The 19,758-nt window shown below is 42.7% G+C and overlaps 1 protein-coding gene across 2 annotated transcripts in view; it reads left to right on the top strand.

Annotated features, from left to right (window-relative positions):
* The window catches only part of ARHGEF12 (Rho guanine nucleotide exchange factor 12), a 77,566-nt gene that overhangs the window by 33,125 nt on the left and 24,683 nt on the right, over positions 1–19,758 (top strand). Inside the window, exons 3-20 of one of the 2 annotated variants that reach the window (XM_051638642.1) lie at positions 324–412; positions 2,020–2,076; positions 8,448–8,546; positions 9,016–9,065; positions 9,451–9,508; positions 10,593–10,771; positions 11,337–11,414; positions 11,916–12,035; positions 12,642–12,776; positions 13,784–13,855; positions 14,615–14,707; positions 15,312–15,422; positions 15,870–15,968; positions 16,523–16,565; positions 16,917–17,022; positions 18,079–18,216; positions 18,669–18,701; positions 19,419–19,533. In XM_051638642.1, coding sequence (XP_051494602.1) covers positions 324–412; positions 2,020–2,076; positions 8,448–8,546; positions 9,016–9,065; positions 9,451–9,508; positions 10,593–10,771; positions 11,337–11,414; positions 11,916–12,035; positions 12,642–12,776; positions 13,784–13,855; positions 14,615–14,707; positions 15,312–15,422; positions 15,870–15,968; positions 16,523–16,565; positions 16,917–17,022; positions 18,079–18,216; positions 18,669–18,701; positions 19,419–19,533 — 1,675 coding nt within the window. The remainder of the gene's footprint in view (positions 1–323; positions 413–2,019; positions 2,077–8,447; positions 8,547–9,015; positions 9,066–9,450; positions 9,509–10,592; positions 10,772–11,336; positions 11,415–11,915; positions 12,036–12,641; positions 12,777–13,783; positions 13,856–14,614; positions 14,708–15,311; positions 15,423–15,869; positions 15,969–16,522; positions 16,566–16,916; positions 17,023–18,078; positions 18,217–18,668; positions 18,702–19,418; positions 19,534–19,758) is intronic. The other variant, XM_051638643.1, reaches the window with a different exon arrangement.

The raw sequence follows: 19,758 nt of genomic DNA, 5'->3' as shown, positions 1-19,758 counted from the left end.
GGGTTAACGAGAACCTTGGATACTCTCCAAAAGATTCTGGGAGAGATCATTTTCCACTCGAATTCAGTCTGGGAATAAATTTTTAACTTAATGCAGGCATTTTAATCTGAAGTCCTCAGCAGCACACAGAACCAGCTGAGGTGATTTCCAAGAGCCTCGCTATTTAGGCAGTGGTTCTGTGTTCAGGTAGTCAGGGTCATAGAAGGGCTGGGGTTGGAAAGGACCTTAAAGATTGTCTAGATTCAACCCCTTCTGCATGGGCAGGGACACTTCCCACCAGACCAGGTTGCTCAGAGCCCCATCTCTGCTTTGCTTTGACACAGACACGGCAGCATTCTGAGCAGAGAGTCTCCAGCTGACAAGAAGCAGAAGGTCGAGCGCTGCAGTAGTACCCACGACTTTGATCCGACAGGTAAACTCCTAAAACTTCACTTTGAAAAGTGCTGGGGATTGGAATAAAAATGATGTTCCTGTGTCAACAACTGTGGCTTTCAGGGTTGTGTTGTTCTGCCATTGCAAAGTCTTTCTGAAGCACTGACATGAATCTGGGCTCGCTTTTAAACGAGCTCATCTACGAAGCAGCTGTTCACTGTGCAAGAATAAACCTAGATTAGTGGTATCAGAGAATAATTGTAACTACTTCCTCTCTCAGAAAAGGCAGTCTGAAATGTCAGTAGGCAAATACTGCAAATAGCTGAGTAGTTCTTTGGGCTGTTTCAGTCAAAGTGTGAAATGGGAGAGATTAGAGGCTCGATTAGGGCTGTGTCCTTGTTGGGTTTGTTGCTTTTTTATCTTTTTATATTTTTTTTTAGCCTTAGTGGATTTTGATCAATCTCTGTCACTTGCAAAGTGAGTTTGTGCTTTCCAACATGATATCCTTTGAGATAATCATCTGATTTTAAAGGATATGCTATCCTATTTTTTTAACCTTCCCAAAGGTTAAATCTGGGTCCATTTGGTAAGCTTGTCCAGTGCTGTCTTGGGAATTAGGATGCATGCAGGGATTCTTCATTCTCTCTCTGAAACACTAACCCAGTGACTACTGGATGCTCATGAAATGCATGACAGGCTCTTGTCTCAGCCTCCTGGCCCCATGCAATGTGCATTTTTCATGTCTGTGCATTCTGCTGTTTAGCCCAGTCTTTCCCATGGGGCTTATGGAAGAGATGAAAGTTGAGTGTGAAGGTGGCAGAACTTGTAGAATGTGTTTTTGCACAAGGCATTTGAAGCTGGTGTTTGTAACCCACCCTGTTTGTTAATGCCTTCTGCCACTAGCTGCATGACTCCTTCCTACTGTGCACCAACTGCATTAAAATGGGCTTTTAATGTCTGTTTAAAAAAACAAAACAATTTAGGGGAGAGAATCTGAATTAGTGCTTGTTTTGTTTTCCTTGGGAATAGGCAATGGAAAATTATTTCAGGTTGGGGGAGGTCGGGTGGAGGTCTCAGGCTGTGAACCTCTTTTGTAGGAGGAATTTGCTTTCTTCAGAAGCAAACTGCAGGAATCCTTTAATCTTAATCTGATGAAAGTCATTCCAGTTTTGGGAGCTGTTACCTGGCACCAGTGTTACTAGATGCTTGTGATCTGATAGATGAGCTCCATTCTGTAGCCTTCCTAAAATCCCTGATTTTTCTTTTTAGGGGTGAATTCAGAATGCTGAATGACTATGTGTATGTTTATTACTTACTCTGGAGATGAACATTACTAGAGTTTCTATGCTTGGACTGGTTTTTATCCAGAATACTTTCTAGTTCATTGCAGAGGACTTCTTTTATTGTGTCTCAGATCCTGTAATAGATCCTTTGTGGTGTTACCTTTGTCTTCATGCTTGTATTATTCCCCCCTCATTCCAAGTGTTTCACCTATGTTTTGTTCACATCTTATTTGTGTTTTGCACGATTTAACCAAATAAATCAGTCTGTGTTTTTCATGAAGTTTGTTTTCTTTTTTTTTTTTTTCTCATATTTGGTCTCCATATTTTCTATATCTCTCTCTCCTTTTCTCCTGCTCTCGTGCAGATAGCTCCTCCAAGAAGACAAAGTCTAGTTCAGAGGAGAGTAGATCCGAGACGTATGGTAAGCTAAAGCAGCTGCTGCAGCCTTGCACCTTTGCAGTCTGCTCGTGCTTTCTGTCTGTGCACCCAAGGCTTTATCCTCTACATGATCCGCATGGTTGGCTCTGCAGCAGGGAGTGGGAAACTGGGGTTCAATGTTGCTTCAGTGTATCAGCTTGTAGTTTCTGTAGTGGCTGGAAACTAACCAGTATCTGGCAAGCACAGGCTGTCACCTGGGTTCTCTTGGTGTCTGTTGAAAGTTGGGAAAACTTGTTGGGACTGCCCTTCTTGGAGATCTTGTGCCACTGAGTCTTTTTGGCACAGTGTGAGGAGGCAGTTTTTGTGGTTGTAGAAAAGTTGGTGAAGCTCCAACCGTGAAGGTTAATCTGGATGAGCCAGCAATTTGTCATTACTTGTAGAAAATCTCATGTTCAGTTCCTCTTTGTGTTTCACAGAAGTGGAAAAAATGTATCTGTAAATAATTTTGAAAAATGTAAGAACATAAATGTCACACCAGGGTGTGAGACTGTTCCTCAGAAACTGTGAACAGGTTTTGAGAGTGCCTTGATTTGCTCCAGTAGAGGTGGAAACCTGTCTTAAGGAGACCTGGCTGGCTGCAGCTTCTGTTTTTTTTCCTCCTGTGCTCACAGGGAAGTGGCCTCCTTGAAAAGCAGATAGTTTGAGATGGTGCTTGTGTGAAAGCTTTGCCCAGTTCTTCCTCTTGCCAGGTAGACACTGGTCAGTGACAGCACAGTCAGTTTGACTGGATCCCCACAGCTTGGACCTGTATTCATTTGTACCTAACGTTGCTTACCCATAATATTCTGGAGGTGGTGTCAGCCTGTTGTAGGCTAATTACAGGAAATGTTTGGTATGCTTGATGGAATGTATCTGTGTTTATGCTTCTCCCTCAGTCTGTACAGTGTCCTGGTGTTTCATGTATGGCAGAAAGAAACATGACTTCCTAACATAAGCCTTTGCTTCCCCCAAAGCTTCCTGCAGATGCTCTGTCCATGCCCAATATCTCTGGGAGCAGTTTCCACTCATCCTTCCTTTCCAGTGGCCTTTGCTGTGCTGGACCTTGCCCTGCCTTTTGTCTCTACCCTCTGCTCTCCCCAGTTTCTGTGGGATGTGTAGAGAAATCTGCTGTTTGCTTATTTAAAAACCTACAAGTAGAAACACTGTACTGGTAGTTTTCTCCCTGGTGACTGGATGTTACCTGGCTCCTTTGGCCAGCCATTGGCAAGGGATTAATAGAAAAGTCTTGAATGGCAGCAGGAAAAGGAGGTGTGGCGTTGTTGTTTTTGTTCTTAGCTCTTGAAATTCTAAATTCAGGAGCAAGAGACCAGGGTTTCTCCAAGTACATGAGTGGCTTGAGGGAATTTTTTTCTGCTCTACAGAAGTTGATTTATAGTGACATGAAACTTAGAGTGCAGTATTTTCTTCCATAAGTCCAACTGTCTCATACCTGCATATTCAACACGATTAAGATGATCAGGAGGGAGTTTGTGTGTTGTTTCAGATGTGCTGTAATTTACTGATTAGTGCCATAACCTCCCACAATATTTGATGCCTTTTTCTCCAAGTAGAAGTCTTGTCTCTTCAATGAGCTTAAAATTGTAGTTAGTTTGCTGGGTGGTAGGTGAGCTAACAGTTACTCCTCCCTTTTCTTTGTGATTTAATTGCTTTCAAAGATATCTTCCTTTTTATTTAGTAGGGATCCATCAGTTTCTGCCCCAAATATTAGACTAGACCATCTACATTCTCTTTCACATACTCCCTCCACCTTTGGGACAGGTTTTGTAATTGTTTGTTCCAAAATCCCAGATTTTACTCCTGTCGAGATGTTTTAGAATTTAACTTACTCTTCCTGTTTTGTTCCTTACAGCTCTTGTCAGCCTTGTGTCTTGATGCTGTGGCCACCATTATTGCAGACTCTTGAAGGGACTCTTGGGAGCCCCTGATCACTACCCTTAGAATAGCCAGAAAGGGCTGTGAGTGCAAGGGCCACTGGACCACAGGGCTTGAATGTCTCGTTGCCATGGGAGCAGATAGTCCTATTTATGGTGCTTTTTTTCTAGAAAGGTTACCAAGCCTTGTTTTGGTTGTGTTTTGGTTGGGTTTTTTTTATGGTGTTGCTTTATTGACACAGAATCCACTGCACTGATTTCAAAGAATCTATTTTTTTCCTCAGACATAACATGACTTCTGATACCAGGTTAGTGGAGGAATCTGAAGAATGCTGCTAATGTGGCATTTGGTTTGAGGATCATGATCAGAACTAGAAGGAAGCGAAATTCAGAATTTCATCCTATGAAAAATGTTCTTTGTCAAAGCTGATAGTTGTATTTGTTTTGTGGAGCAGGGCTTCTGCTTCTGAAAATATCTTTTAGAAGTATGAAGCTTCCCAAATGAAGTGAAGCATTTGGACATTCTCAAAACCCCAAGGAGTTTGTTTTTGTTTATTGAGTGATTCATCCCGAATCACTATATTAAATTGCATTTTCCCATTGTGGCCTCATGCCTCCAGGGAGGTTAAAGTTCACAAGTCTCCTCCCATGCCATGTCCCACACAGTTGGATCAGAGGAAAAGCTTCATTTGGACGATGGGAGATGGAACTGATGTCTCCATTCTCTGACTCAGGTTTTTCAGACTGAACCCCTGCTCTCTTTGTGGTGTGCACTGCTAGGGATACGAAATGCCCTATTTTATTGAGCAACTTGCAAGTCTTTAGGATCTGTAGAAGAAAAGACAGCAAACGATCTCTTTACTCTAGAAAAAATAAATATATCTGGCAAAGCTGCTGGAGACAATCGTTTTTACTACGTTGTGTCCATGACCTTGAGAAGTTCGGACTTCCCCCTTCCCTGTTACCCAAAGGCACGCTTGTAACAGCTGGAGAGCAAGGGAGCCACCAGAGGGAATAGTGCCACCTACTGCAGAGCTGATCGTCCTTGCTTTTCTTGCAATGCCTTTTTTCTGAGACTGGTAATTTCTAACTACTTTCACTTTTAATCTTCAACCTCTTTAACTACAGCACATGGTTTAGCTGCTTTACTTTACTCTTGGCTTGAGGCTATACCAATAATTTTGGGGAATTATCATAGGCACGAGAATGAAAAAGGATTTTTTGAGTTTTATTTTTCTCCACAGGATTTTATTAATCCACTCAAGATATGAACGTGTAGTCTGATCTTGTGTACTTAAAGCATAGCTACAGTGATGTCTCCTCAGTTCATGCCATGAAGGTCTGTCATGTGAAAGCCAACATGGGAGTAAGATCATCATCATTGATCTGATTTTGAGCACTATCAGTGATGAGTTCTGTTGGCGTGGTGACCTTAACTAAGCTTCAGCTGGAAAAAGTGAAATACCATGGCGAGAGATTTCAAAGTGGGTGACTCATGTTTTCCAGCCAGGGAACACTAAGAATGAGAACACAAGAGCAAAAAAAAAGTTACTGAAAATCTGATTGCCACTTGCTAACATGGGCTCTTCAGTGTTGCCCCAAATGTATTAGTAATTTAATATGAGAGTTCCTGTGTTACTTGTGATACCCGGGTATGACAGTTGAAATCTTGTCGTTGCATGTCACTGGGCTCCAAGTGGTTTGTGGCTTTTCCTTCAGCCCATTCCTGAGTGTCTGCTGAGGTGTTCAAGGTACAAATGTGGGTTACGAAAACATTGCTGCTCTGCTCTTCAAATCCCACTACTAAACAGATTGCAAATTGATTGTATTTTACCTCCAGAACAAATGTGAGCAAATGACGGATTTGAGGGTTTCTTTGCTCATTTTCCCTCAGAGGCATAAAAGAGAACGCTTGAAGGTTGCTCTTTTTAATCTATCTGGTTCAGACAGGGAGTGCTATCGAAGCTGATCTAGTTCTGCAGGTAACAGTGTTATCTTCAGAACACTTTCTTCCTTAAAATCTCTGTAAAGCTGCTGTGCATCTCCATCAAGCACAGTATCTCTCAGCTGGCCTGCCTAGACCTTGTCCCAGCTTTTTATGTTGTGTTAGCAGAAGGATTAAGTGTCTGGTTCTTGTCTGAAGGGAACAAATACAGGGAAAAAAGGATTATGGTCTAGTTTGAGTTCAACTAATTCCAATTGCCTCTCCATTCTAAAATTAAAAGGTGGTCTTGGGTGAAATTGAGATCTGTGGTGTGAAAGAGTTTAATTTGCTTACTCTTGGAACTGAAGTTATAGCCTGTAAGGTCAGTTGATTCATCTCCTACTGCATTGCCTCAACTTTGGCATCAAGTTCATTCAAGGAGGAAGCTTATCAGTAGATTCAAGGGTTATTGGTTCTGGAAAAGAAAACAGTTCAGTGGAAGAGCAGTGAGTACACAGGACTATACTGTGCCTTTAAACAAGGACAGTTCTTGTGAGTCAAAAGATTAGTTAGTGTCTTACTCATAAAACCTGCACGTCTGGCAGCAGGGCTTAAAACGAGCTGTTTTTCTGAAATAGCCCATGTTCTCTTTCCCACACCCCACCCTGGGGCATCATTCTTGTGAAGTGAGACTTAAAGGAGCTTGGTCATATAGAGAATTGGGAGGTGCAAAAGGGAGACATGTTCTCTCACTTAACCATATAAAGAAAGTGGGAAAGGGGGTGGGTTTTTTTCTTCTGCTTTCACCTTGCATCCCTTCCATCATCTCCCTGCAGATCACTGTGTATAGCAGTATTTACTTCTGCTTTATCAGAATAAGGACAGTCACTGGAGTATGATACTGTGACCAAACTCCTGCAGAAGTGCTGGAATGCAACCTTTTCCACTGCTCCCACACCCATTTCATTATATGCCACACTGGAGGAGAACAGGGCTAACTGGACAGACTCCATCAGGAGTTGCTCCAGAAAAGTGAAAGGAGCTGTACTGCTGCAAGAGTAATAAGGCTATGACTCCACACTCTGCTACAGTTCCTTCCTTAAAAATAATTTCAGAAAATATAGTCTGACTAGAACAGCTTCTTGAAAATTCCCTTTGCTCCCTCTATACTAAACAGAACTGCTGCAATTTTGCTCTCTTTTATCATGGAGAACTCCAATTCTTTTTCAAGATGTTGGAGTAAGAATTTGGCTTGTTGTGGCTTTAGAAATGCAGAAGCAAAGCAAGCTTAGAATGTAGGCTGATGTTTAATAGCTGGTAGTTTCTGTGGAAATAAAAGAATATCCATGAAGCATTTTGCAGAGTTCCTCAAGTCACTGTTCAAGAGAAGGGCTCTTCTTGCAGATGCTGCTAGGGAACTACTCTGCAATGAATGCACCAGGACTGTTGTTTTGGTTTTATTTCCCTTATTTCATTTTCAGGTGAACAAAAGCCACTCAGAGTTTCACCTTTTCAAAATGCTGCACTTACCAAGTACACTTATCCCTGCAACAGTATTTATGCTCACATTATACTGAGTATTCCTAACACCAGGAAATGAAGCAAGTTGCTTTTGATGTCACACAGCAAGTTAAAAGAAGAGCAGATCCTGGGATTTTGGCCTTGTACTTCAGTAGCTCAGAGGGCAGCATGGTCTGGTTCAGTAGGTGTGGCTTGTACTTCTTTACTGCTGCTGCTCTGGATCTGTGTGATATTCTCACCTGGAACAAAAGGTGCCTCAAGATGAGATTTTTGCTGAGAATATGGAGAACTTTTTCTGATTGACAGATCTGGTTTGGTTAAACCTGCTGAAAGAGGGGAGATTTAGGTTAGACATCAGAAGGAAATTCTTCACCGTGAGGGTAGGAAGACACTGGAACAGGTTACCCAGGGAGGTTGTGGCTGCCCCATCCCTGGAGGTGTTCAAGGGCAGGTTGGATGGGGCTTGTGCAGCCTGGTCTGGTGGAAGGTGTCCCTGCTTGTAGCAGGGAGGTTGGAACCTGATCATCTTCAAGGTCTTTCCCAGCCTTCACCATTCTGTGATTCTATGGTTAGTCTGAGAGATTTGTGACTTACTTTTTAGAGTAGATTGTAAAAGTTGTTTGGTGCTTTTGCTGGTGTACTGGAACCTGACAACCCTCTGTCTACTTAAGAGCTGTTAATGCAGACAAAGGGAAATAGTGCTCCTTGGTTCATGTACATAGCTGATGCTCTTTAAAAGCTGCTTTTACCCTAAGTTGTGTCTGATGTGCCAGAGCTGTCTGCATCTCCTGTTGTATATCTCTGTTTTGTGTAACTGAAGCAATAAGCTTGACCTGTATTGACATTCCTGTCTGTTTCTGGACTCCTGCCCTGTTTCTGTCTCTCATATATTTCCCCCCTCCTGTTGTATTGTACCAGTTTCTTTCAGTGCTCTGTGATTATCTAGGAGGATAAGGTTTTGGACTGATGCCTAGCTTGTGTCTCTTTGTATTTCTCTCCTTCTTTTTCTTCTGCCCTTTCCCCACCTTTCTTCTGCAGGTCTTGTTCAACGGTGTGTTGTTATCCAACGGGATGAAAACGGCTTTGGGCTGACAGTCAGTGGAGACAACCCAGTCTTCGTGCAGTCTGTCAAAGAAGGTGAGGAGCCCTGCTGAAAGGGCTAGTCAGAGAGCAGCCCAGAGGGCCTGCATGTGCATCCAAGAAATACGTGCATGATCTGGAGGAGAAAACTCTAAATGCCCTCTCCAGGGATGGGATGGATGGAGCTTTGCAATAGATGTGCAAGGACAAAGCCTTGCACTGTGGGAATGCAGGGAATTGCCTCTCAGGGTCTGATCTATTTGGGTACTGAGCTCATGGCTCTGAGAGGAAGTATGTATTGAGTGGTTCCTTGAAATGTGGTGGAATTGTGGCTTGATGTGTGCACTGCAAAAGGAGAACAGAGCTGCAGTAGTTTAGGTAGAGATTTTGATCAGATGGAGACAGAGGAAGCTTGGGTGGGTGCAGGAAGTAGCTTTGTGTGGAACTACAGAAGTACTTGAACCATTTGTGCTTTGAATGCTTCTATTGAATTTGAAACTTAATGATTTCTTGCCTCTCTATCTAGATGGAGCAGCCATGCGGGCTGGAGTGCAAACAGGTGATAGAATTATCAAGGTAAGGGCCTTCAGATCTTCAGAGAGATGGATCCTTTGTATAAATTGGGACAATTTTTTGATGGGATTTCAAATAAATGAATTAAAATAGCTGCTCTAAAATCTTTTCTGCCCAGTCAGAGGTGGATTGCTCTTTTTAATTTCTGTTTGTCTGCTTGGGTTTTTTTTTTGTGGGGGTGAGGTGTGTGGTTTTCTTTTTACAGAACTCTGCTCCTTCAGGTAAACCGTTTGAAGGAAAAATTGTTGTATCAGTGTCTTGAAAGAGTAATGGAGATGGGAGAAAAACAAAATACTGTTCTTCTCTCTGTGTGCCTTGTAGTTGTGGGGACCTTTGGTTGAAAAGCAGCAGCTAACCACTGTTCACTTTCTCTTCCTCCCTACCCCAGGTGAATGGCACTCTTGTAACACACTCAAACCATTTGGAGGTGGTAAAGCTGATCAAGTGTAAGTAAAGCCAGGTTACTATTTTTGTCACTGTGCTACTTTAAAGCATGAAAGGCAGAATTTTAAAGGACCAGTGACTGAGCTATCAAGTGACAAGGATGAGATCTAACAATACCCCATGCTGAGAGATAAAGGGTGTGGATATGGAACAGTGGAGTGAAATTGGGGTAAATTTAACATCTTGGACTTGAGCTGATACATGCTTTTGCAGTTTCTCCTTAGCTTGTTGTTTGAAGTTGCCATCAAACCTTGCCTATGCATGTTCCCATCTTGAGTCCACCTGAAATACTGTAGCTGTTCAGGCACTCTAGATTAATCATAGGCTGTATGATGCTTGCAAAGTACTGGCATTTCTAGAAGAAATGCCTTCTTGATTCATTCCCTACATGAGCATATGTATGCTGTAAATCCAACCTGGTAAATGTAACCCGATAGACTAGTAATTGGATTGTGTGCTTTTAATAAGGATGATGATCATGAAAGTCTTTGGTTTACCTGAAATTTAAACAGATCTCTAAAAGAGAGCTGACAGGGCTCTCAGGTTCTTTGGTTTGAAGAACAACTGGGTGAAAGATGGTCTGAGTTTAGGTCTGAGCACCTCTCCTATGATACAGGCTGAGAGAGTTGGGGTGTTCAGCCTGGAGAAGAGAAGGCTCCAGGGAGACCTTAGAGCACCTTCCAGTGCCTGAAGGGGCTCCAGGAAAGCTGGGGAGGGACTTGGGACAAGGGCAGGGAGGGAGAGGACAAGGGGGGAAGGGATGAAAACTGGAAGAGGGAGATTGGGGGGAGACATGAGAAGGAAATTCTGGAGTGTGAGGGTGGTGAGAGCCTGGCCCAGGTTGCCCAGGGAAGCTGTGGCTGCCCCATCCCTGGCAGTGTTGAAGGGCAGGTTGGATGGGGCTTGGAGCAGCCTGGGCTGGTGGGAGGTGTCCCTGCCCATGCAGGGGGTTGGATCTAGGTGATCTTTCAGATCCCTTCCAACCCAAACCAGTCTGTGAATCTATGATTGTCTCTAGGGTGAAATGTCAACCACAGAAATCTGCAAGTGTGTCTGAAATGTGACTTGCTGTTGCTTTCCCTGCAGCGGGTTCCTATGTAGCTCTCACTGTCCAGGGGCGACCACCGGGGTCGCCCCAGATTCCCTTGGCTGATTCTGAAATGGATCTGGTGGCATTTGGGCAAGTGTCTCGCATCATGACCTCCCCCCATTCGCCTGGCACATCAGGAAATGCAGAAAGGATTACTAGCCCAGTGCTTATGGGGGTAAGATTTTCAAGTGCTCTTTCCCAACAACCAGCCTGGAAAAAACGTTGTGTATTCTTTTTTTCTTGAATTGTTTTGCACTTCTTGCACAAATCACAAATGGCAATTGGAATCTTCATCCTGTCACACAGTGGGCATTTAATCACATGGGAAATAATTGTGTGTGTGTAAAAATATTCAGTGCATTCTGAGATAATACAAATGCTGTAGAGGGGTTATTTAGAGGTTCTTTTTGAGATATGCTGCAGTTTGCATTATATGAGTTTGTATGTCAAGCTAGTCATGCTGTAATTTCTATTACAAAGTGGATTGTTAGGTGTGCAGACATGGCAAGGGTAGGGAAAACAAATCAGTAAACACTTCTGACCTATTTTTATTTTTTGAATGTTGATAGCTATGTTCAAAAGTAGGAGAGAATGCATAGGATAGATTCAGAAGCTTGAATTGCTTCTTGTAGGGCTTTTCAGAGCCCATACTTAGGAAGCAGGTGGGCATATCCATTTTGCTTCTCCTTCTTCCCAGCTCCACTAAAAAATGCAACCTTTAATCTCTCTCCGTTTTCTAGGAGGAGAATAATATTGTCCACAACCAGAAGGTGGAGATTCTGAGAAAGATGCTGCAGAAGGAGCAGGAGAGGCTGCAGGTACTGGAGTTGCAGGAGTCTGGGAGGGGTGGAGGAAATAAAAGATGGGTTATTGAACCCCTCTTTGGTAGCATCTTCACCATTCCCTTGCACAGCTTGTGTTTCAGCTCAACTTTTCTATACACCTTCCTAACACCGTAGATCTAGTCACTTTCTACTGATCAGCTCTTAAGTTTGTAATCCTTGGCAGGGTCAGGAAAAATGTGTGGGAGCTTTCTGAAGTGGAAATGTACACATCTGCCAGTCTGATCTGATCCTTGGGCAAGGAAACATCTTGGACTCTGTGAGACTTCAGTAGACCTCAAGAATGGGGTTATTTTGATATGGCACAGGGGAAAGAGGGGAGCTGTGTAAAGTAGACATTCTGCAGCATCTGCTTTGTAGTTGTGCAGATGTGCTGGTTATTATCTCAAGCGTGTACAGGAAATCAGTAGAAGGCTGTAGTTCTAGGCTTTGGTATTGAGGAGATACTGAGTGAAAGCTCCTAAAATTGTTTTTCAGTCTCTGCAAGAAGAATATAGTCGATCACCCACCCCACGACTGCTCAAGGAGATCCAGGAAACAAAGAAGCACATTCCTCAGTTGCAGGAGCAGTTGTCCAAAGCCACAGGCTGCACTCAGGTAACAGAATGTCTCAGCCTTCTCTCTGGCATGTTTGGTGAAAATTCTTGAGGGATGATGGTCATCTGGGCCAGCAGGAGTTCCCTGCCCTGCTCTGCTGTGCTTGTACAGGCAAACTGCACCCTCTAGAGTTGTGAGTTGTCATTAGGCTTGCAAGGCCTAATGAGGCTTGCAGGGTCAAGCAATTTACTGCAATGTCAGTAAATGAAATAGACTTTAAATTGGACTTCCAAACCAAGCAAGTGAAAGCTGTGATGTGTTCATTTGTCTGTCAATACAACTTAAAAGAAGCCTGTGAACTCATTCTTACGGTGGAGAATCAGTAACTGGAAATTTAAAAAACAACTTTGCTTTTAATTTTGAAACAAAAATAAGTAAATAAATGTAAGTGGTATTATTTTTCCCCTTTCCCTCTGTTTATAATATCCTAAGTCCTGAAAACTTCATCTATTGTCTTCTCTTAGGCAGTGCAGCCTTTTCTAGATTCATGAAGCAATTTCTATAAATAATGTGAGCTGAGTTTTAAAACAGCCAATGTTTTGGAATTCTCTCTTGAAACATCCTCCTTGCTCTGTGCTGCCTCCCAATGCCCTTTTATCTTTTTAGGATGGAGTCTTGTCCTCCAGGTCTGTGACAGAATCTCTGCAAATCAGTGAAGTGGAGGCAGAGAGTGGGGATTGTGTGAGCAAACTGGATTACAGTGGTGACAGCCCCTCCCGACCCAACAGTGACATTGCTGATGTGAGTCTGGAACAGCTCAGTGACTTTGATTCTCCACCTTTTGGATCTGCTTTTCTTGTGTGGATTCTGTGTTGTCCAGTGCATCATCAGGATGTGCTGTGTCTCAGTAGTGCTCTGTGTGACTTGAATGTGTGTGTGACTTCCCAGTACACATCAAAAATATTTCCCTGAGGAAGCATGCTCTCTTGGACTTCCCTTTGGGACTGGGAAAGAAATAGGGTTTGGGGGTTTTATCCAGGATTATATTTTCCTGGCACAATCCCTGTTAGCAGATGAAGATAGATGGATGCCAGGATCTTTCTCAGACCTTGAGAGATGCCAATGAGAGCACCTTAAAAAAAGAGTATGGTGATGTTCCCACTGCAGTAGCTGTGACTCAGATACAGTCAGTGGAAAAGTTGCCATGAAAGTGGGGAAGCCTGAACTACTCCTAAAGAAGCTTCAATTATTGCCAACAGTGAAATCCCTTAGTCTGTTCACTCATGAGTTACCAACCTGTGTCCTCTGTGGTCTTCCTATTGGAGTGTCTTAGCACCTAATCCTTAATTAAGTCATGACCTGATTAGTGCAGAGGAACTGAGGCTCTGTACTTGAGGTTTGCCCTAAGTTTGTTGTTTAATTGAAGGTTGTGGGAGTGAAATTTGTAGTAACAGTTTGAATTGAAAGGAAGGTAGGGTTAGATACACCTCCAAAATGTGAACATACATTGAAACATTCCACTCCAACTCCAGATCTGACTGAATATTACTCATGTTTCTATATAATAAATGCAGAAAAAAATTAAGCTACTCAGTGTAACTTTCTTATCAGAACTGCTGGTTTTGGTTTGTTTTTTGGACTGTGCACATGGGTCACACGTGGTAGTTGGGTTGTTCATACCTCAGCTTAGCAGTTCGCTCTGTGAGAAAGGAGAAGTTTTGGCTGTTGTGGCTGAAAATCTCACTGTGCAGTTCTTGTTTTCCTGGCTTTGCTGGTACTGACAAGAACTGAACTTCCTTCTTTCCCAGAGTCCTCGCAGTGGCCAGAAGGAGCGGATTTATCCAGATGAGAGCCCAGAAAAGACTGAGCTTCAAGATACTGTGAGTACAAGCCTTGAAGTGTCACACCAGTCCATTAAAACCTGCCTGTTTCCCCCTTTTTTCCTAGATGAAGTTTGCAATTAAAATTGTGCAGGGAAGTTTAATTAGCTCAGCACATTTTTATGGAGCTTAAGAGCAAGCCCAGCTAGAGGTGAGAAATAAATGCTCAGCAGTAAAACAACTGGACCTAAAATAGGTAGAGCAAGATTTTATTCCTGGGGTACAGCAGTAAATGAAACTGCCTTTAGGATGTTGCATCATTATGAGGTTGGCCTTGTCAGGGATGGCCTTAAGAGCAGGTAGAAGTGGAAGACAGCAGAAAGAACAGAACTGTCTGAATGTGTTCTTGTCTTCCTTAGGATGATTTCTGATGTCGTTTCCCACTCATCTGCTTGACTTTCCTAAGTCATATTTCTCCATTTGTACTAAGATGGCACTTGTCATATGCCACATGCTTAGTGTGCTCCTGTCTGTAGATGGTGCAGTTGGTCTTGAATCACCTCATTTAATGCTCTTTAATTTAATTTAATGTTCTGAATGCTTGGAACTTGGGAGAAGCATTCCTAAGGGGATCTCACAACTGCAGACCTGGACAAGATTGATTAAAGACATGTGGGTTTCCACTGAGTTTTGAGAAGAACAAACATGATAGTAACATCTCTGACTGAGTGAAGAAGGTTTCCTTTGTCAAGAGAGTAATAACATTGTACTTCTTTCCCTCCCTTCCCCTTCCCTTCTTTTACTCCTAACTCACCACAGGATTCCCAGTCCAGTGTTGGAAGTCCTTTATCCCGAGTGGGACCTCAAATAATTGGAGCAGAGGATGATGACTTTGACACTGAACAGGAGCAGGTGGGCATGACTTCTAGCCTCAGCCACTCCTGTTTCCCCTCAACCCAAACTGTGTTCCTCTGTGCCTAAACTACAAGTGCTCCAAGACTTGTTTATGACTTGTGTGGTGAATTAACAGTTAGAGAAAGCAATTCTTATTACAGCTCATCTTGCCAAATAAAAGCACTTGGGGAGCTGATGAAACTATGCCACCTTTGATTCTTTCTGGTTCTCTTCCTTTCTTCTCCTAACTTCAAACTTTCTAGAAATGTATTTGCCTTACTAATTTTCTTTTGCTTAGTGAGATTCTATTAAGTTCTGGATATTGCCACAGCAATATAGCTGCTGCAGCTTTTGACATATTTATTCTGAACTATATGAGCTGCTCTTTGCTCTAAATTATGTTTCATTATATTGTACTGTGTGTTCTGGAGAGTATTTAAAAGAAGTGTTTCTATTGTGTGCTCTTCCTGGGATGTTACAATGGCATTGCAAAGGTTCTGGAATCGATCCATTTTTGCTGTAATAAAACAAATGAGGTGCTAAGCTATTGGAACAAAGCTTCTTGTTTTTTCTCACTGTAGCTTTCTTGAATAATTAAAAGAGTTTCCATGTGTGTCTGCAGATTAATGGACAATGCAGCTGTTTCCAAAACATTGAGCTCCTGAAGTCTCGCCCAGCTCACCTGGCTGTTCTGCTGCATCATGTGGTGTCCCAGTTTGATCCTGCAGCATTGGTAAGATGTTCTCCAGCTCTTTCCATGGCCCAAATTGGTAACTTTAACCACAGTGTTCCAGGATCTCCTTGTTCTTGTGTAGCATTGTCAGTGACATGGCTGGATCAGCAAGGAGAGATGCAGATCCTGGGCAGGCAGGAGAGGATTTCAGATAAATGAAGAGAACTTATTTAGAAATAAGTATATAGCTCTTGAAAGCACTTAATGCCACCCTGAGGTGGTAGGATTAGCTGTCTCCAGGGAAAACAGTCCCTCCTGCCTTTCCCTTCCCTGCTGATTGCCAGGCAGCCTAGCTGAGGTTACCTGAGCAATCCTGAAGGTAGCTGGGAAGAGTTTCAGGCAATCAGTGCTGAATTCCTTGAAATATTTGAAAGAAAACTGGGAGTTGGGAGTGTTAGAAGAGTTGTCACAGGATCACTCAGTGTCTTCCCCTCCTGTTTCCCACAGTTGTGCTACCTTTACACAGACTTGTACAAGCAGACCAACTCCAAAGAGACTCGACGTGTCTTCCTGGAGTTCTACCAGTTCTTCTTGGACCGAGCTGCAGTAAGTCCCACTCATTTCTCTGCCTTTCAAACATATCTAGGAAGTTGACTTTTCCCTTTCTCCCCTCTCCTCAACTGAAAGAAAAGGAAGGAGTGGTTAAGCCCTCCAAAATAGAAGGGTTTTTGTTCCAATGTCACCAGTGGCTGTGAAAATATGAATGGCTCATAGTACCAGATGCCTGGTAACTCCATAAATTGTGGGGAAATGTGTTGTCTGATAGGATAAATAATTTGGTGATGTGTAATGATTGTATTTTAGTTAAGAACTGCTGCATGTATTGATGTGGCTGTGGCAAGGGTTGGGGAATTTGATGTGTCTGTTGGAAAACTTTACTGTCATGAACTGGACTACCAGGTGGTGCAGCAGAGGCTCATACCACATGTTTATATGAAATAATCCTTGTGTAATACAATATATATTCAGGATGGGAGTCTCCCACTTAATACCATCAGGTGTTCAGGTTGTATGATTTTAGCTTTTGAGGGGGTTTGCTTATATGTTTTGTACTGTATGTTTTATAAGGATGATGCAAAAACCTTTGTTTTCTTTTGCAGAATCTGAAAGTTCCAGTTCCAGATGAAATCTCCTTAGAACTAGGTAAGGTGCTCTTGCCTTGGTTATCTATCTCTGCAGTTCCTGCTGTCTGAGGCAGTCCAAGCAAGTTTCTGAAATGCGTTTGGGGTTACTTCAAACCTGGTGTCATGAGACAAATGTGTGCTCTGGTATCTGTGTAGGTGGTGGGAACCATCAGCCATGTTGGCATGTACATTTTTTGGTGTGATTTGACCAAAGCTGCTTACACATAATGCACTGAAGTGCATATTATCAGCAAGTCAAAGGCACAAGGGGGCTCTTGGATGGTTTGGAGGATACATGTGAGTTAACTTGATTCTAAGGTGGGGAGGAATGTTCTCAAAATAATAACCTATGAACTTTTCTGACTCACAGACAGAAGAAGGCCTGAACTCCTTCCTGAAGAGCTTCATCGCCAGTTTATACAAACTATGCAAGATAAAGTCTGTCCAGAAGTTCAAAAGAATCTGGAAGATTTCAGGTAACAACAAAGTGCCTGTGTTGTTTCCACTTAATTCATACCTGCCCTCAGTCAAAATGTCCAGTACAGGGCAAGTCCAAACTGGAGTGACATAGTGTCTGACAAATCCTGGACAGGAAGACAGCACTGGTGAGGGCTTTCAGGGTCACCCTGCGACCAATCCTTGAAGGTTTTTTTGGCACTGTGTTGCAAGTAATCAGTTGCAGGTTCAATTTTAGAGCTTGAATGCTTCATTCCTTGAAGCTATTTGAGGCAATTTCAGAATATTGTTACTTAGGTGGTGTTATATAAATCCTTCTTACTAATTGTGTTTATAATCAGCTTAGATCTTTTTTTTTTCCTTCTCCTTTTTTCCTTCCCTCTCCCCTTTTGGCACAGAATAATCCACTTGAGAAAGCTGTCATGGGCATATAGTAGCATTTGATAATTAATATGCCTTTTCACGTGGAGTCATAAGAGCTCTGTGCCAACATGAGATATTATACCAAGACAAGCATTCAAAAGTGTCTCAATTCAAGTAGATGCTTCAAATATACAGGCTGGGATGCTGCAAAAAGAGGAGCTGCTTTATCTCTACCCTTGCAATGGCTGCCTCCCTAAATAAATACCATAGAGTCATGGAATTATTTGGGATGGAGGGGACCTGAAAAATCATCCAGATCCAACCCCCTGCATGGGCAGGGACACCTCCCACCAGCCCAGGCTGCTCCAAGCCCCATCCAACCTGCCCTTCAACACTGCCAGGGATGGGGCAGCCACAGCTTCCCTGGGCAACCTGGGCCAGGCTCTCACCACCCTCACACTCCAGAATTTCCTCCTCATGTCTCACCTCAATCTCCCCTCTTTCAGCCTTTTTTTTCACCCCTCCAGGCCCATCTCAGCTGTGTCCTACAGTGAGTGCAAACATTAGGGTGAAATGTCACGGCTTCTCTATTTTCATGCAGAAACCAATAATGAAACCTGCTCGACATTTTGAATGTCAAGCTTGTCAATGCTTTGCCTTGTTTCATGTCAATATTCAGTGTCAGGTGATGCTTCCCTCTCTCCATTTTTCAGGCAGAAACGTAGTATGGGATTGACCCTGGCAGAAGGAGAACTAACCAAGCTGGATGCAGAACGAGTTCGGGACCGGAATGCGGTGGAGAGGGAAAGAGCATGTGCAGAGCAGATTATTGCTAAAATTGAGGAAGTCTTGTGAGTATCAGCAAAGATAATTGTGAGGGTAAAATAGGTTCTACCCTGAACCTGACAACAGCAGAGCAAGGAGTTGGAACTAGAAGCAATTTGACATCACATTTCCATTGCTTCCCGTTTGCTGTCAATGTACATGCAGTAACAATAGCCCAAAGTAAGCTGATAGTTAGGTGAGGTCCAGATGTCTTTTCAAGGAGGCTGCTGTTCAGGTAGTGCTTCCACTGTCAGCTTGTGCATTATTAGATCAGAGTCCTGTTTTTCTTCTGAACCCATTATTTCTTTTCATGTGAGTTGAATCCTGTTTTTCCCAGCTGAACTTCTTTTTTTTTTTTTTTTTACTGCCCCCTCTTCCCCCTGGACTTTCTAAGGTTCTAAAGGACATGCTCTGGGTGGTTGTGACTGGGTGTTGATTGAGTTTTGAGCTTCCTTTTAAAATACTTTCTTGTTTTCAGGATGACTTCTCAGCCTTTGGAAGAAGACAAGAGGTAAGGGCAGTTATGTGGGCTTAGTCTGGGAAGTAAGAACCCCTACTGCTGAGCAGAACAAGGCAGCCCTCTGCTGGCTTTAGCCCCAAGCTCTCATTTTTTAACTTCCCTGGCATAATTCATTCAAGTTCAGAGCATCAGCCTCTTGCTCTCAAACTCTTCCTACTCTGAAGTTCCTTGCCTTTGTTTCAGATCTGAAAAAGTTCTTGAGAGTTCATGTTTCTTTTGGGTTTGTTTTGTAGCTGTTTCAATCTGGTCTAACATTAATTTTGTGTATGCCTTGCTTTCTTCACTTTGTATGTATTCAACATCTGGGTAGCTTTTACTAGACTGCTTACAGCAACCCTACATTTTAATGTTACTGATTTTTACTGGAACTCAGAACTAAAGTGTGACTTCAAACGTGTATTTAGCATATTATTTTAGGACCTTCTGTGTAATTCTCAAAGTTTTAATTTGACCTCCTAGGCTGGTATACCTTTTATGTCTTCCATCTTTTGTTAATAAGAGGACAAATTCTAAATTGGTTGAGTCTTGGGGTAAGTATTTTTGCATTTAAAACAAAGCCAAGTTCTTTTAATCTGAAAATGGTTAATTCCTCAATAGAAGCTTGGAATTTGACCTTTTTAATTTTCTTAACAAAATGCATTTTTCGCTAATACATTTATCTTTATCCTCCATCTTCTCTTGTCTGTTCTTCTTGTATATTCCTGGCAGTTCCACAATGCAGTATGTGATTCTTACCTACATGAAGCACCTGGGAGTCAAAGTCAAAGAACCTCGGAACCTGGAGCAGAAGCGTGGCCGGATCGGTTTCTTGCCAAAGATCAAGGTAGGAGTGGCCAGAGTGCATTTGTTTAAAGCTGAAACTGGAACTCAAAATCTATTTTTGGATGACACATTAAAAGCTGGAATGATTTTCCAGTCTTCATTGCTGCATCAAGAGGGTCTGGGGTTACTGAGCTGCACAGAAAGCAGTGAAGTTTGAGTCTGTTTTCAGACATGGGAATTGGGAATGAGTTGCCTTCTTGCTTCCTCTATGCCTGAATTCCAACTG

The sequence above is a fragment of the Apus apus genome, chromosome 22 (assembly GCF_020740795.1).
Source record: "Apus apus isolate bApuApu2 chromosome 22, bApuApu2.pri.cur, whole genome shotgun sequence".
Taxonomy (NCBI): Eukaryota; Metazoa; Chordata; class Aves; order Apodiformes; family Apodidae; genus Apus; species Apus apus.
The sequence above is the reverse complement of the archived record's forward strand: the minus strand, read 5'-3'. Positions and strand labels throughout refer to the sequence as shown.